This window comes from Lasiodiplodia theobromae, assembly GCF_012971845.1.
Source record: "Lasiodiplodia theobromae strain AM2As chromosome Unknown scaffold_72, whole genome shotgun sequence".
NCBI lineage: Eukaryota > Fungi > Ascomycota > Dothideomycetes > Botryosphaeriales > Botryosphaeriaceae > Lasiodiplodia > Lasiodiplodia theobromae.
This window is the reverse complement of record NW_023336555.1, coordinates 36,954-52,234: the sequence shown is the minus strand read 5'-3', so window position 1 is coordinate 52,234 and position 15,281 is coordinate 36,954. Positions and strand designations below refer to the sequence as shown.

Sequence of the window (15,281 nt, the reverse complement as noted above, 5' to 3'; positions counted from 1 at the left end):
TACAAGGTTCGTAGGTGTTGGTCCATGCGGAATTGGGTGTCGCAAGATGCTGGAGGAAAGAAAATGAGTTTGTCAAAACCCCGCTTTGGCTCATGCTCGCTGGGCGGGCCCTCTTTTTGAACCATGGGCCCATGCATATTATTACCGACAGTATGGCCGCCTGGGCACACCAGACAGGCAGGTAGTGCGGCGTAGGCGTGGCACAGCGACGATCACGGATGACCGTTGGACTGAGCGACCCATCGTCTCCACAAACCCCACTCTTCTGAAGAGTGTGAAGAGCTGTCAGCTTCTTGAAGTTAATTGTACAGGTAAGACACTTTTGACCCTTGAACAAAACTGTCCAGTGAAGAAAAAAAAATACAGCCACATTTTAAAACATTACCTCAGCGGCTCCCGGCTATGTACGGATTAGAACAGCCCGATATCTCGTACTGTAAATTTCTATGGTTAAAATACAAGTTGAAAGGTACAAAACATTCATCGATATCAATATTAAACAACACTTCACTCCCACAACTCCCGACACCAAACCACCATCGCGCCCTGTATTCAGCTGCCCTCCCTCCCCTTCCCCCTCACCGCCCTCTCCCACGCCCTCGCCACCTCATCCACACCACCCACCACTCCTCTCCCCTCCTCCCCCGCCGCTCTCTCCGCAACCAACCACTCCCCCTCCACCCACCTCGCACTCTCAACCCCCCTCCTCACCTCACTCTTCACCATACTCCTCACACTCCTACACACCCCCAACCCCGGATACGCCAACACCCCCACGACACCCGCCCCCGTCTTCATGCCCAAACTCACGACGCCCTTGCCCAACCCCTTCGCGACGCCTTTAGCCCCTTCCTCGCGCTTGCCGCGCCACGTCTCGACGAAGATGTCGCCGAAGCCCTCGGCCACGCCGTGCGCGAAGGTGCGCCCCGCGACGGCGAAGCCCGACCGCACGTCCGTGACGTGGCCGTAGGCGTCGCGGGCGGAGGACGTCGGTGTGGAGGTGTATAAGCGTGGCACGGCGCGCATGCCTTCGGCGGCGGCGAGGGGGATGTCGACGAGGACGCCCCGCGCGCCGGTGAGGAAGAATTTGCCGAGGGAGAGGGCGGAGGCCGAGGCCATGGCGGCGGCGGTGTTGTTGTTGTTATTGTTGGTTCTGGTGAGCTGGTCGGTTGGTGCGCTGCTGCTGCTGCTGCTGGTGGGCGGTGGTGCTGATTTCTGCGTGGAAGTGGAGTTGCGGCGTGATGATGGTAAAGGTAATGAGTTTGAGGATGTGATGTCTTGTTTTTCGGATGGCGGCGTCGTGGTAGGCGAGGTAGGGGCGGTTGTGGGACGCAGGTCGGCCGAGGTGCTGGAGAGAGTTCTTCCAGAGAGCGTGGATGGACGAAGGGTATCAAGACTCGCTGTGGAAGATTCCGGGGTATCGTGGTTTGATGATGCTGAAGATATGGAGGGAGGCTGAGCGCTGGAAGAACGCGAGCGCGCGCGCTTGTACTCCTTGATTGGCTTTAAGAAGACACCACCCGCTGCGTCGGCCATGCCGGCTGCGGTAGATACAGACGCAGACCCGACCGCAGTAAGTGGATCCCATCGGCGGTTGTCGATATAAATGGGTTTTGTTTGAAGTCTTTTATACTCGTGAGCTTCGTTTCAGGTATGGAACTGGTTTACTCACAGTTTGAGGCTCTTACGGGACACTTTTCCCTTTTCTGACAATCTTACCGCAGCTTCTTTCGAGAGCTTTATTGATCTTTTGCCTTCTTTGTATTTCCACACGGCAGGTCGATCTGGCAACACATCGCAGCCCAAATCCTTGGGTAGATGCGTATGGAAAGATTGCACAGCAGCTTTCACTCCTGACTCTTGCCTCATCTGGTCCGCAATCTGTTGAGCGTTAACAAGCGCCTGCTCCGTCAGACAGAATGATATAGCGTCCGCAAGATTCTCGGGATTCAGGTGTCGGTATGGGATAGGCTCCGGTCCGGCACCGTTTACAGCAACCATGTGCCCCCAGAATGGTTGACTTGACACCACATGTTAGTCTGACAGTTTTCATCCTCTAGATATGACGTAGACTTACTCTCCGAAGAATGGTACAATGGTCGTGGGCTTTCCGTTCAACAGTCCGCAAGCTGTTGTTCCAGCCCCTCCGTGGTGAACAACTGCAGCAACGTGCTGAAAGAGCCATTCGTGCGGGCAATCTCCAAGATAGAATATGTTCGGATCTGAAGAAGTCTCTTCGCCGAGTTTGCTCCATCCTCGTGATATTATAGCTCGAACTCCAGTTGCTCGCACAGCCTGTAGGATGGTTGCCGTGGTTTGCGCGGGGTCTTCGATGACGATGCTACCAAATCCAATGTAGACAGGCGGAGGTCCCGCTTGGAGGAATTTGTCAAGCTTAGGTGGAGGTGAATAGTCCGGCGGATCACGGAAGAAGAAGCCGCACACGTCTTCAAAGTGTCAGCATCGGAAAGGCGAAGCTGAGTTGAAAGAAGGCTTACCGATGTGTGCTGGCCAATCCGAGGGTTTGGCAACCAATGCGGGAGACCAACAGTATGTGAAAGGTATATTGGACGTTTCGGCTAGGCGTGGGCCTTCTGTTGCCGGTACGGCTTCTAGCTGCAAAGTATGCCTTCTCCAATGGTTGATGATGTCGCCCAAGCTATAGGGTACGTCAGACACGATGGGGTCCCTTATTCTTCCTTAGGGGGGCTAACATACCCTTGCCACGTCAGAAATTCCACAATCCCATAAGACACATAGTTGGCAATCTTCATGTCTGTGCCGGCGGAGAACTTGAGGTTTGCAAGCGGGTGGGGAAAGGCTCTGGTGCTGCTCCACGGCATGGTGAACATCAGATGAAGCGGCACACCCAATGCCTGCGCACAGTGGATGTGAGCAAAGCTTGGGGGATTTGCAATGATAGCATCGGCGACAAAGGGGGCATTCGAACGAGTGTCTGGCTCGATGCACGACTTCCAACATCCTTCCAACATTTCGGCAATGATAGCACGTTTGCGCTGCACCTCGCCAGCACGCAGGCTTTTCAGATTCGGAATCAAGCCTGGGTTCTTGACGATGAACGCCATAAGCTCAGCGGGGTCACCGCCGATGGGGTAGAATTCCAAGCCCGAAGAGCGTACAAAGTCCTCAAACACGTCGTGCGTCGCCAGCCGCACGCGATGACCGTGGTACTTCTGTAGCTCCGTTCCCAGCGCAACGAATGGTTGTACGTCTCCCCTGCTCCCAACAACCTGTATGACTATGTTGAGCTTGACGGCGCATGGACGGGGAGGCAGTGGGAGCGCTGGCTCGGAGCTGTCATCGTCAGGATCGCTGGGCATGAGCCTCGCCAGCGTTCGGCCGAGCTTTGAATCCACATCGACAGTAACGCGTCCATCGTCTAATTGTTATGAGTACGCCATGTGTTGAAGCTTTGAGGATAGCCTACCTGCTACGTTGGTGCTGTCGAGTACGACGTCTCCAGAGGCCACCACCTCGTTGTATGGAGGGGGGCACCCAATGTCTGCGTTACTGCTGCTCGCCATGAGGGAAGTAATGACTTGTCTGATGCGCAGATCGAGCACTTTAAAGGGATTTAAGACTTAAAGCCCCGAAAATAGTGCTTCACTAGTGCGTCACATCTGATTTTACGTATTCGTAGGAATTTACGTATTCTGGATACGAGCCCAAACCCGACTCCAATTAAAGCCCCAACCCTCGGCCTTGTCCCCGCCTCTCCTGAAGTCTTCAGATTTTTTCTCTGCTTTTGGCCCGATCAACCAAATTTTGAAGAACAGTGGCTATTTTTGGCCCCCTTCCGAGTCTTTAAAAGCGGAGCACGACCAGACCGTCTCTCGGCTCCCGCGGTGATCTCCCGTATATCCTCTTTGCACTCCGAGCATAGCAAACTTATTTCAAAGGTCTGTCTATATACAGTCGCAAACACCGATACCTTCCAAGTTCAAGGCCTAACAATCCCAGCGCCACCAGCCTTGTCTATGAACCAAGCGCCCTACCAACCTCTTCACCGAAACACTCACCACCCCTCCCCGATGGCGCCAAACTCCTCCCGCCGCGCCACCGCCGCCGCCACTGCCACTGGCATGCTCGACCAGTACTGGGAACCGACCGGCCTCTGCGGGCTAATCGCGCGCACGACGCTGCGCACCACCCAATTCGTCCTCGCCATCATCGTCGCGGGCCTGTACGGCGCCGACCTCGCGCACAACACGCAGACGAGCACGCACGCGCCGACCAACTGGGTCTACGCCGAGGTCGTGGCGGCGCTGTCGGCGCTGACGTGTGCCTACCACTGCTTCGTGACGGTCAAGGTCGTGGCGTGGTGCGTGTGGGACGGCGTCGTCGCCGTGCTGTGGGCCGCCCACTTCGGCGTCTTCGCCTCGACGTACTTGGGGGCGAGACCGGAGGGAGAAGGGGGCGAGGAGTGGGATCTGACGACGGATGTGAGGAGGATGAAGGTTGGCATGGGGATCGGATGTGTGTGTATGGTGCTGTGGTTGTGTTCGGCTGTGATGGGATGTGCGTGGTGTTGTCGCGCGCGGAGGGTGACGAGAAAGACAGATAAGTTAATGGGGGGCGAGAATGAGTCCGAGGATGTGGAGATGGGGCCGCCGCGTGGGAAGGAAGCCTGAGGGTTGGTATGTTGTGCTGAAGTGTCGATGCAAGCAGAGGTCTCATTCAAGCATTAGAAGCACTCGCTCAAACCATCGTTCACAATTTTTCCTACCGCTTTATTCAACACATAAAGCCTCTCTACAGACAACTCGTATTTTGTCGTGTCAGTATTATATTTTCTCGGGGTAAATAGAATAGAACAAGGTGCAGTGATACGTAAAATGATCTTATACCTCGCTCTAGAAATTTTCAATCTACCCGAGAGACAAATCCACGACCTCAACAGACACCCACCCTTTTTTTTTCCCCAAAGGAAATCCTAAAAGATTCCACAAGCCAAACCATGATTGCGTGGCGTATTCAATTATATGTGGTCGTTGTCATTATTAAAGGAGGAAATAGTCGTGAGGATAAGACAGAAACGAAAAAAATGAGAGGTGTGAAAAGACTCGGTGAGACTTGACACTTCCCGTAACCCGACGCCCCACACCGGCAGTGGATGCAGAAAAGTAACAGGACAATGGGCAGGATATTTGTACAAGTGTATGTCGATGAATCAAAACCTGTGAACCCACTCCAGCTTACCAAAATATACGAGAGGAATTTTTTTAAAGCAAATGGGGAAGTAAACATCGTGAGCGAGAACGCCGGGGAATAGTAATATGAGGAATTAGAAGGGACTTGACTCGTATGTTGTTCGTCATAAACATGCTAGTAAGAGCACATCTTTCACATATTTCGAGAATCCATCACCTGCATATCGATGTCCTTTCAACTTAAGCCGCATCCTCCGCAAATGCGCTTTCCCTTCGTCTCTCCTCTTCACGTTCTCTGGGCGGCGGGCCTGGCGGCGGTTGTGGCGGCGGGACAGATGAACCCACCTCGTAGTCACGTCCCTCACGTCCCGGGTAGTAGGGATGGGCCTCATGATCACCATAGTAAGGCCTTCGCTCAGGATAGTAGACGTAGTGCCTATCGTCGTGCACTGGCTCATACCTACGCTGACGTTCGTACGGCAGATACTCGACGTAGCGCCCATGGCCGTCTGGAGGCGGGCCTTGGACATATCTATGGTCATGATACGGGTCATGAATCCGGACGTACTCGATCACCTCGCCGTATTCATTGACGTAAGAAGGCGGCGGAGGTGCCTCGGCGTAACGATAACCAGGCGGAGGGCCAGGTGAGTAGCGCTCCCGGTCCTCGTATGGCACGTAGTCTCGCGACGGCGCGTGACTCGGGTAGTGCGGCTCGTACCGGGCGTCATACATGGGCGGCTCAGGGCTGTGGCGCTCCGATCGTTGCCTCTGTTCTGGAACGCTTGTGCCCTCCCTTGTCGGGGACTTTGATTGCTCCAGCTGCCGACGAGCTGCCTCGTACCGTCCATACCTACTGCTGCGAGAACGTACGATACGATGACCGTAGTGATACGGCTCATCGTGATACATGCTCACTCGGCGGTAGCGGGAGGGCGCGTAAGTGTAGCGACGTGACTCGGATTCCCGCCGCCGCAGTGATCCATAGTCCTCATCTCTGGGGTATCTTAGTCCATGAGAGTAACGACGCATCTCAGGCTCTGGCTCAGCGGTGGATCGCCCACCACGGGGGGTGTGCTCAAAGCCATTGCCCCGTACCGAGTTTGTCTGTGATCCCTGCCCGTCCGCGGCATCATCCGAACGAGCCGGAGCTTCGTTTGGTGCTCGGGAGTGCTGCCTTGTTCTGTTCTCCGCGTTTTCCATCTCATCTTCATCGCGAGCAGCCCGGGACACGTACTCGCGCACCCGCTCCCCAGTGGCCAGGTCGTCCAAGAATCGATCTGCTGCTGCTTCGACGTCTGGGGGCATTGGGCTGCGCGGCTCTTGCTTGACGCTGTTGTCGTCGGCATTCTCCTCGTTTCTCTGGCGGGATTCCGGGCGGACTGCGTTGCTTGGTGAAGGGGCAGCGCTGAGCTCTGGACGATCGATGTATCGCAGACCAGCACGCGTGGGGACACGCTCATGTGCTTCAACATCCCGTTCGGAAGCATGCCGCTCCTCTCGCCTAGGCCGATCCAAGGATTCCTCATATACACGACCATAGTAGGAATACCGTCGTGAAGCAGCAGGACTGAGAGGAACGTAATTATCGGAGCGACGGCTTGGGTAGCCATGGTCATCATAATCTCGTGCAACCTTGACAAACCATGTCAGCTGCGCGAGCGTCAGTGTGAGTGGAGAAAACTTACGTAATATCGGGGCTCGTCATAGTAAACCGCCCGCATCCGACGATCCCCTCGAGGAGGACTGTAGGGATACTCCATTGGACGGCGCGAGGCTCTGTGCTCATCCAACTCGAAAGGAGGGCGGCGAGAATCATATTCACCGTCACCCGACGGAGGAGCAGTAGGAGGTGCCATCGGAGAGCGAGCCATTGGAGAACCCTCGAAACTAGGGCCAGAGAGACGTGCGGGCCGAGAGCGTGGTGTTGGCGTAGGCTCCTGACGTTGTTCTTGACGGTGTTCAGCATGGTCACCTGTGAACCTACGTCGTGCCGGGGAATTATCCCGCGGCTGGTGGGCCGCCGACGTCTCGTTCTCCACAGGCTCGTCGGGCACGATGCCTATGTGTGGGAGAGGAGATGGGAATAGTGTGGGGAAAGCTTCGGCAATGATCCGAAGCTTGTGATCATCCATTCCTGGACTTTGGACAAGTGCAGAGATCGCACTGTCGTCAGGAAGCTCGATCATGTCCTTTTTCCACTCCAGCTGTGGTCCCGGACTGACATCGTGTATCCCAGGCGCTGCTCTTTCCATATGTTCAGACTTGAAATGAAGAATCAAAGACAGAAGACTAGAGAAATTCCTCTCCGAAGAGTGGGAGGAAGAAGAAGAAGAATGGAAAGTAGGAGCGTGGTGATGAAATCCCAACGCACAGGCTCTACAACGAAGACCAGCAACAGCATTAAGAGGATGCATAGAGTTATGAGAATCAAGAGCATCAGCAAAAAGATCCAAGCTGGGTTCGATACCGAACCGCAGATTGAAGTGGTACAAGATGTGGTAGATCACCACAGAGAGCCTCACACTCGGAGGCAAACCTTTGACTCCGGATGTGGATGTCCAGTAGTCTCTAGCCACATCTGTTAGCACCTGCAATTGCTCCCGATACACGTTCGTTGGCAGTGGTCCTCTGGAATCTGGAGCTGGAGGTGCCGGGGGAGTTCCATGGGAGGAGGAGCCGCCACGGTATGGTCCATAGGGTCCGGGTGCAGCTGGTTGTGGGCCAAATTGGCCCTGAGCAGTATCACCATAGCCCGGCATGGGAGGGCCAAAGTTATTGCCAGGAGGAGCGAACGTAGGCCCGTGTGGCGGTGGGAACTGTGCATAGCCGTCGTAAGAGTACGGGCTGTCATGCCATTGTGCTTGGGAAGAGCCCACGTAGGGCGGCATGGAACCGGGAGGTGGACCGTAGGGCTGCGGAGGGCCATGACGAGGGCCGTAGAAGTTAGCACTAGTGGCAGCAGGAGGCGGGAAGGGTCCATTGGTGGCTCCGTATTGGCCGTAAGGTCCTGGGCTGGACTGAGTGACGAAAGGATGAGGCGTGCGCGCAGTGGTAGGTGGCATCGACGTTGTACCTTGAGGATACCCGCCGTAGGGGTAAGTTGGGTAAGCGTGCTGGGGCTGGGCGGCCATTGAAGACGAGGGATATCCATTGTAGAATCCGTATCTGGCCTTGGAGGGGTCCGGGTGGAATGGATGCTCCTCGGGCCACTCGGCCTCTTTCCAGCAAACAACGACGTTGCCAACACTGAAAGCGGTGGTGTGCTTGGCGCCGTAGTGCTGAATGATACCTTCGAAGCCGTACCATTTCGGATTGCCTTCACAACCCTCGCCGTTGCAGAGGAAAAGCTCCTTACGAAACTGTTCGGTTAGCGGTTTGATCTTGTTATCAAATACCCATTTCATGTTCTCCAGGAGTAAACGTCTGGTAGGGGGTCCGGTAGGAGGGTCCTCACGGATCTCCTGTCCAGCAGCTAGTGTGTCCTCGTCCTCCAAGGCAAGGTCGGCATAGAATCGGCTACGAATTTCAATCAAGAGATCAGCAGCGAACTGTGGGCAATTGTCCTTGGAAAGCGAGCGGCCATCCATCCAGTCACGACTTGTGATCTCGTCGGCGTAGCGGGCCAGCTTTTCGCGGACCGGTCTCTGCACCTCTTCCCATTCACGCTCCAACACCTCTCGAACCTCTTTCATACTAGCATCCTGTTGACGTCGGTCTTCAAGCTTGACCTGCAATGCAGCCATTTGGGCAGCGCGCTCATGCTCAACCTTTTCAGCTTCATCCCGTTGGGCTTCAAGCCGAGGTTTGAGCATTTCCCACGCCTTTTCGGTCAGGGGTGAAGAGATCTGACATGCTGCCTGGAAGGCCTTCATGTGCCGCAGCACATTCGGAGAAATCGGAGGGTTGAGCTCCTGGCAACGGCGCTCAATCTCATTTTTGCGGGCAGCCTTTGCTTCGTTCGCATCCCGAATGCTCCGTTCAGGACGGAGCGGGTTAGATGCACCCGGAGACAGGCTTTGCGGTGCCATTGATTGCTCTGCTGTAGTGCCAGGATATTGTGAAGAGTAAGAGGAAACTTGAAAAGGGCAGCAGTCAGTATCCTCGCAGTGCGTGGACGGTCCAACAGATCTCGAATATGCCGGATTACAAGATCTCCAGTGTGCGGCACGCACGATTTGGCCTAAGGGGACGGGAAGAGTTAACTCACCAGCTCGTGGGACGCCGTTCATCGGCAGCTGTCTGGCCTGCGCGTACGTAGCAGCTGTTGGTGGCTGTTGGCTGCTGGACGCGATTGTTGGAGGCGACACTGTCTGTCTTCTCGGTGGCGACAGGTCGTGGAAACCACCTTTACGCTCCCATCTCTCCCAGCGCTCCGCATCTGCAATCTTTCCTCGGCCTATATCATCAAGCCCTTTGAACCATTCCTCGCCGGCAGCAGGTCCAAGCGCCCGGACTTCCTCAAACTCGCGATTGATGTCCTGCACATGCTCTCTATAATACCACTTCGACCAGGTGATAGAAGGTGGGATGGAGGTAGAGCTCATGATGCTCGAGGGGACGGCATGCAGACTCTGCGTCAGGAAGACGCAAGGCAGTGCCTTGAGGAGGGCGGTCGAAGAGATTGTGAAAAGCAGAGATTGTTCCTGCCGTGCTGGTTAGAAAACGAACAAGACGACAGCACCAGACAAACGACAAACCGGTTGTGAGCGCTCTTCCAAGCATCTCCCGCACGAACGTATGGCAAAAGGCCAAATGACACGAACACCATCAGCTCCCGGGCCTCCTTCCCACGCATTGGCAGGGTGCGGCTCAGGGCGTTGACTCTTGCCACAGAACTGACAACGTCGGCCTTTCAGCAGACGCCACATGCTCAGCTCAGATTGGCCGGCAAGTGGCCTTGGAATGGTAGGAAAGTACGTCTTGCGCGCGGAAGACCAGATGGACTCAGAGCTGACGATGGGCAGGGAGGGAGAAATGGGATGTGAACCTGGGTCGGGTTCAACAACGCAGGTGAGGAGAGTATGGAAAGCGCGGTTGACCTGCAACAGTCGACCGAGAGAGACGGGAGGGAGGTAAAGAAAGACATTCTGCCAGATTTGCCCAGGCAGGCCTGCGACAGGCGGAAGAATGTTGGCAAGATGATCGGGCAAAGTAACGCGGCGCCGCTTGTCAGGAGCTTCCCCAGGTCCGTCGGCTTTCCGCTTGCCGGAAGACTGAGAATCTCGTGCTTCGGGCATGCGATCGGAAGGCCCGCAAGCGCTCGAGGCTGACGGCTGACGGAGGTGCGGCGAGCCGGCCCTCGCGGCGAGGCTCGGAGGCTGCTCCATCACTCGAGCTCCTCAGCTCACGACAACCATAGGAGAGCAGCCGTTACGGCAAGGCTGCGTGAATGCGTTGACGCGGACGGACGGCGGGAGCACCCGGTGCTAGCGGGCGCACATAGGAGAGCGGGCCTGGGGCGGTGGGCGCGCGGCAGGGATGCGGTGGTGGTGAAGGGAGCGAAAGTGCAGCGAAGCGGGTGGGCGACGGGCGAGATGGACGGCGTGCGGCTTCATTTGTACGCTCTGAGGGTGTTCGGCTCGACCGCCTCACTTTGCAGCCAATCGGGACGCGCTCGGCACGCGCGCCCGCCTTCCCCGCCGGCCCACTCGCGGTGGGTTCGTGCGTTTCGAGCGTATTGTAACGAAGGGGGTGCCCAGCAGGCAGGTCTTGCGGGCCCGGCGCCGATTGATCCGCGCGGGCGCAGCTGGAGGCGATGACGACTGGCACGGCTGAGCGCCGCCCAAGCAGGCAGCCCGAACACCACCGCATCCGCCGCCATCTCTCTCCAACCACCACACTCGCTCGCTGCTACACGCCTCTTGCACGCGCTGAACTGCGTCACCTGCGTTTTCGCCCCCGCTCTCGCATTTGCAGCCTGCGCGGCCCTCTCGCGCTCCCTCCCGCCCCCCCGCCGGAGCCCCTCTATTGCGCGACTGCCTGCCACCATGGCCTCTCTTAACACCTCCTCCAATGGCCCCACGATTAGGCGCAGCTACGAGGGCGTCATCAATGCGCCCCTCCCTTCCGGTGCCGCCGCCGCCTCGCCCACCTTCGGACAATGGGCCGTCTTCTCCGTCTCCGCGCCCCTGGCCAACGCCTTCCAGCCCGACGCCGGCAAGGAGAGCGTTCTCAAGGTCCAGACTACCGGAGGTACGCATCGCCGATGCTGCATCCCGTGTCGCAGCAGAGCTGACATACTTTCTACACAGAGGGCGAGCTGGCAGACCTGATTGACGAGCTTAACGACGGCCGCATCCAGTTCGCCTTCGTCAAGGTCAAGGACCCCAACACGGGCCTCCCCAAGAACGTCCTGATAGCATGGGTTTGTCCGCCAGATGCCTCGATGCTGTAATGCGCTGACAATGCTGCATAGTGCGGTGAAGGTGTTCCCGAACGCACCAAGGGTTACTTCAACACTCACCTGGCCGCCGTGTCCAAGCTGCTCCACGTATGCTCCTTTTTTCCGCCCCGACGATCTTCTACTAATGATTCCCTAGGGATACCACGTCCAGGTCACCGCCCGGTCCGAGAGCGCCCTGAGCCCCGAGGGTATTATTCAGAAGGTCTCGGACGCGTCGGGCGCCAAATACTCTGCTGGAGACGCCCCTCCTCCAGTCGCCAGCAGGCCTCCGCCCCCCGTTGCATCCAAACCTGTCTTCACTCCTACCCGTGTCGGAGGCGCTTCGTCCGGCTTCAATCCCCTCGCCCGGTCGCGCGCCGCGCCCTCCGCCCAGAACGTCGACCACGATGGTTGGGGTGCCGACGCTCCTCCAGTAACCAGGTCTCAGCTCGAGAAGGTTGAGTCTGCATACAAGCCCACCAAGGTCAATTTGGCCGATCTCACCAAGCAGAACGAGGATGCCACCCGCAGTGGCCCCGCCAGAAGCGATACGCCGAGCGATGTTGTCAAGGGCGGCTATCAGCCAATTGGTAAGGTCGACATTGCTGCCATTCGGAAACAGGCCGCCGAGTCGGGTCAGCTGAAGGATGATCGTCCCACCCCTGTGAAGGGTTCGTATGAGCCCATTGGCAAGGTTGATATCGCGGCAATTCGAGCCAAGGCATCCGCTGCACCCCCTGCGCACATCTCCCCCGCTCCCACTGGCGGAGATGACGAAGCCCCCAAGTCGTTGGCAGAGCGGTCTGCGGCATTCAACCAACAGCCTGAGCGTCTTACCTCTATGCCCAAGCCCAAGGTCGCGAACAAGTTCGGAAACACGGGTGCTTTCACAGGCACGAAGCCTCCTGCCCCTGCCTTTGCGCCGAAGTCCCTGGCGGCTTCTGCTCCCATTGGAACGGCGAGCAAGACATTTGCAGACGAAGGTGGAAAGACCCCGGCGCAGCTCTGGGCAGAGAAGAAGGCGCGTGAGCGCGGACTCAGTGGCTCTAGTGACCTTCCCCCGCCGCCGGCTGCCCAACCCATTGCTAGCCAGCAGAGCGGCTCCGGCGGCTGGAAGAGTGGTTACACTGGCAAGAGCTGGGCGCCCGTGCAGACGACTCACACGGGTGCCAGTAACCTCAGCGCTCAGCGTACTGGTGAGGTTGATCATCCTCAAGAAGAGGCTCCCGCATCGCCTGCCGGCGGTATTGGTGCACTCCGGGATCGCTTCAAGGAGGCTCCCCCCATGGGATCTGCTGCTTCAAGACCCGTCCCAGTGCCTCAGGATGAGCCTGCACCGCCCCCGATGGACTTGGCTAGCAAGCCGAACGCGGGCCGCGCGGTTCCTGGTTTGCCCACGCGCCCGGCTGAAGAGCACGTGGAGCTTCCGTCTCCGCCTGCGCAACCCCGCAGCCCCACTCCCCCATCCCCTGACGTTCGCCCGAGCTCGCCGATCCGCATCATCCAGCCTGTTGCAAGGAGCGCCGAGCCCGAGCTCGAGCCGGCGGAGCAGCACTCGCCGCCTCCGGCATTGCCCACCGAGTCCATCTCTGCCGCTGTGTCCGCCGCCAGGGATCACATTCCCGACGAGCCGAAGGTGGAGGAGCATGACCCTGCGCGGGGAGCCGGTGTCGCCGCTGCTGAGGCATCTTTTGGTGCCGGTGCGGCTCATGCCGGTGCGGAAAGTGGTGGCAAGCGTGCTATCGCACAGTACGACTACGAGAAGGCAGAAGACAACGAGATCGAGCTTGCCGAGGGTGAAATAATCACTAACATCGACATGGTTGATGAAGACTGGTGGATGGGCCAGAACTCTCGTGGCGAGGCCGGTCTGTTCCCCAGCAACTACGTCGAGCTGATTGAAGATGACGAGGCCGCCGCACCCGCCCCGGCTGCCCCTGCGGCCGCTCCTGCGCCTCCTGCTGCACCTCCTGCTGCCGCTGGTGGCAAGGGACCCACTGCCACAGCCTTGTACGATTACGAGGCTGCTGAAGAAAACGAGCTCAGCTTCCCCGATGGAGCAACCATCACCAACATTGTAAGTATCACATATATCGCTTGCGTCGCCTGACATGGCTAACCTTTTTTTCGCAGGAATTCCCTGATGAGGATTGGTGGTTTGGCGAGTTCGGCGGCAAGTCGGGTCTCTTCCCTGCCAACTATGTGCAGTTGGACGAGTAGAGCTCTAGAGCGGTTTTGGGGTTTTGAAACCAAAGGGGCTTCTTGGTAGCCATTCGCGATTCATCTGTTTTTGCAGAATACCTGTGGTGCATAGCACAAAAGTTCAGAAGCAATACTTAACATTTAGCATTCAATTGGGCTCTTCACCGCTCTGATACCATTTTTGTAAGAGTGACTCATCCGAATCCTGTATTCTTCAAAAGTGTAACGCTGGCCTTTGGTGCTGGATACCCTCGGGAAGTCGGGTTTATGGCGATTAGCTGCGGGTGCTTAGAGTTTCTGGTATTGAATTGAAGACATTGTCTGATTACAATAGATTTTACCAATACAATAGCCTAAAGTCATTCCCATGCATCCACTTTTCGTAAGTCATTCTTCCTGCTTGATGTTCACATCTTCCTCTTTGAGTTTTGGTTCTTCCTTTACAAATGCTTTCGCCTTTCTCTTGGCCTTCGAGTATCTGACTATAAATGACATTAGCATTTGACGTTGAGTTCTCGACTCGAACGACATCTTACGTCCACAAGCGTTACAGAGAGTCTTCGGTCCATTCGGACCAAGCCGCCATTCAGGGGTGTTGAAGGTACCACACTCGTCACAGCCCGTCTCCCTTGCCACAACCTTTCGTTTCGTAAGCCTTGTGGCCGTCGGTGTCTTGCCCAAAAATGACCCCTCGAGCTTGGTGAGGTAGGGTATCCCAGCATCTCCCATAAGGACCTGTCCGGGGGCAGGGTTGGTTGATAAACCACTCGTCTGAGCTGACTTTCCAGCCGGGAAAGTGTTGCGTAAATTCAAAGTGTTGGAAGTTGACATCTTGTCCCCCTCCTGCCGCAGTTCTGCTATGCGGCTCAGAAGTCTGATTTCTTCTGTTTTCAGATCAAGCATTTCGTCCAACATCGCCCCTCTCGTGGTAAATGCGGGTCGTGCCGTGATGGAGAAAATGCCTGGTGGTGGAGTCATCAAATGCAGGGGAGATAGAGAGTCCGCGAGCTTGGTTTGATAGCGACCAACTAGCTCAAAAGCGGAGTAGTCTCTCTCAGCGCGCGCAGCACTGCGGATGCGGCAGTAGAAGCGAAACGGCACTGCTGCATTAAGGCGCATGGCGTTGTCCAACTCACTGGCGAAGACGTGGACATCGTCGCCATGGATCAGTGCAGCCAGTCGCTGACCGAGCAGTAGATCAGGCTCGCAGCCAAGAATGGAGAGGCAGTTCGTGGAGACGCGGATGATGGTGGTGCTTGGCGAAAGAATAAAGAACAGGTCGTGCAGCGAAGAGAGAACGATGTCGTCAAGGGCGGTGGGCAGAACGGTGTCGAAGCTGCGTCGGCGCCTGAGGGTGGTGGTGGTGCTTGCTGGCACTACCACCATCGATGCACCCCCCAAGGTATTGGGGAGAGCAAAGGGGGGCCCGAGGTCCATGACGACCGCAAAGACAATTGACCACGCTACATCCCACAACGTGCTGCAGATGGCATGGTTTAAAAGACTAAAGAAAAAAGCGCCCG

General features: G+C 56.9%; 5 protein-coding genes across 5 annotated transcripts; 2 read left to right on the top strand and 3 right to left on the bottom strand.

Moving 5' to 3' along the window:
- Window positions 1-552: 552 nt before the first annotated feature.
- On the bottom strand, window positions 553-3,545 carry LTHEOB_12726 (putative sterol glucosyltransferase; the record flags this gene model as incomplete). Its single annotated transcript, XM_035509625.1, has 6 exons — window positions 553-1,624; window positions 1,673-2,020; window positions 2,078-2,447; window positions 2,499-2,659; window positions 2,719-3,400; window positions 3,449-3,545. The coding sequence occupies 6 exons, from the start codon at window positions 3,543-3,545 to the stop codon at window positions 553-555; spliced, it is 2,730 nt and encodes a 909-aa protein (XP_035363894.1).
- Window positions 3,546-4,052: 507 nt separating this feature from the next.
- LTHEOB_12725 (uncharacterized protein) lies at window positions 4,053-4,652 on the top strand (the record flags this gene model as incomplete). The annotated part of the gene is made up of 2 exons (XM_035509624.1): window positions 4,053-4,497; window positions 4,582-4,652. 2 exons carry the CDS (start codon window positions 4,053-4,055, stop codon window positions 4,650-4,652), a joined length of 516 nt encoding a protein of 171 aa, XP_035363893.1.
- A 759-nt stretch (window positions 4,653-5,411) lies between these two features.
- Window positions 5,412-9,718, bottom strand: LTHEOB_12724 (F-box domain cyclin-containing protein; the record flags this gene model as incomplete). Its single annotated transcript, XM_035509623.1, has 4 exons — window positions 5,412-6,806; window positions 6,860-7,233; window positions 7,546-9,249; window positions 9,382-9,718. The coding sequence occupies 4 exons, from the start codon at window positions 9,716-9,718 to the stop codon at window positions 5,412-5,414; spliced, it is 3,810 nt and encodes a 1,269-aa protein (XP_035363892.1).
- A 1,443-nt stretch (window positions 9,719-11,161) lies between these two features.
- LTHEOB_12723 (Actin binding protein) lies at window positions 11,162-13,776 on the top strand (the record flags this gene model as incomplete). Its single annotated transcript, XM_035509622.1, has 5 exons — window positions 11,162-11,366; window positions 11,426-11,538; window positions 11,590-11,664; window positions 11,714-13,633; window positions 13,690-13,776. The coding sequence occupies 5 exons, from the start codon at window positions 11,162-11,164 to the stop codon at window positions 13,774-13,776; spliced, it is 2,400 nt and encodes a 799-aa protein (XP_035363891.1).
- A 369-nt stretch (window positions 13,777-14,145) lies between these two features.
- LTHEOB_12722 (PAS domain-containing protein) lies at window positions 14,146-15,144 on the bottom strand (the record flags this gene model as incomplete). The annotated part of the gene is made up of 2 exons (XM_035509621.1): window positions 14,146-14,240; window positions 14,295-15,144. 2 exons carry the CDS (start codon window positions 15,142-15,144, stop codon window positions 14,146-14,148), a joined length of 945 nt encoding a protein of 314 aa, XP_035363890.1.
- Window positions 15,145-15,281: the final 137 nt, after the last annotated feature.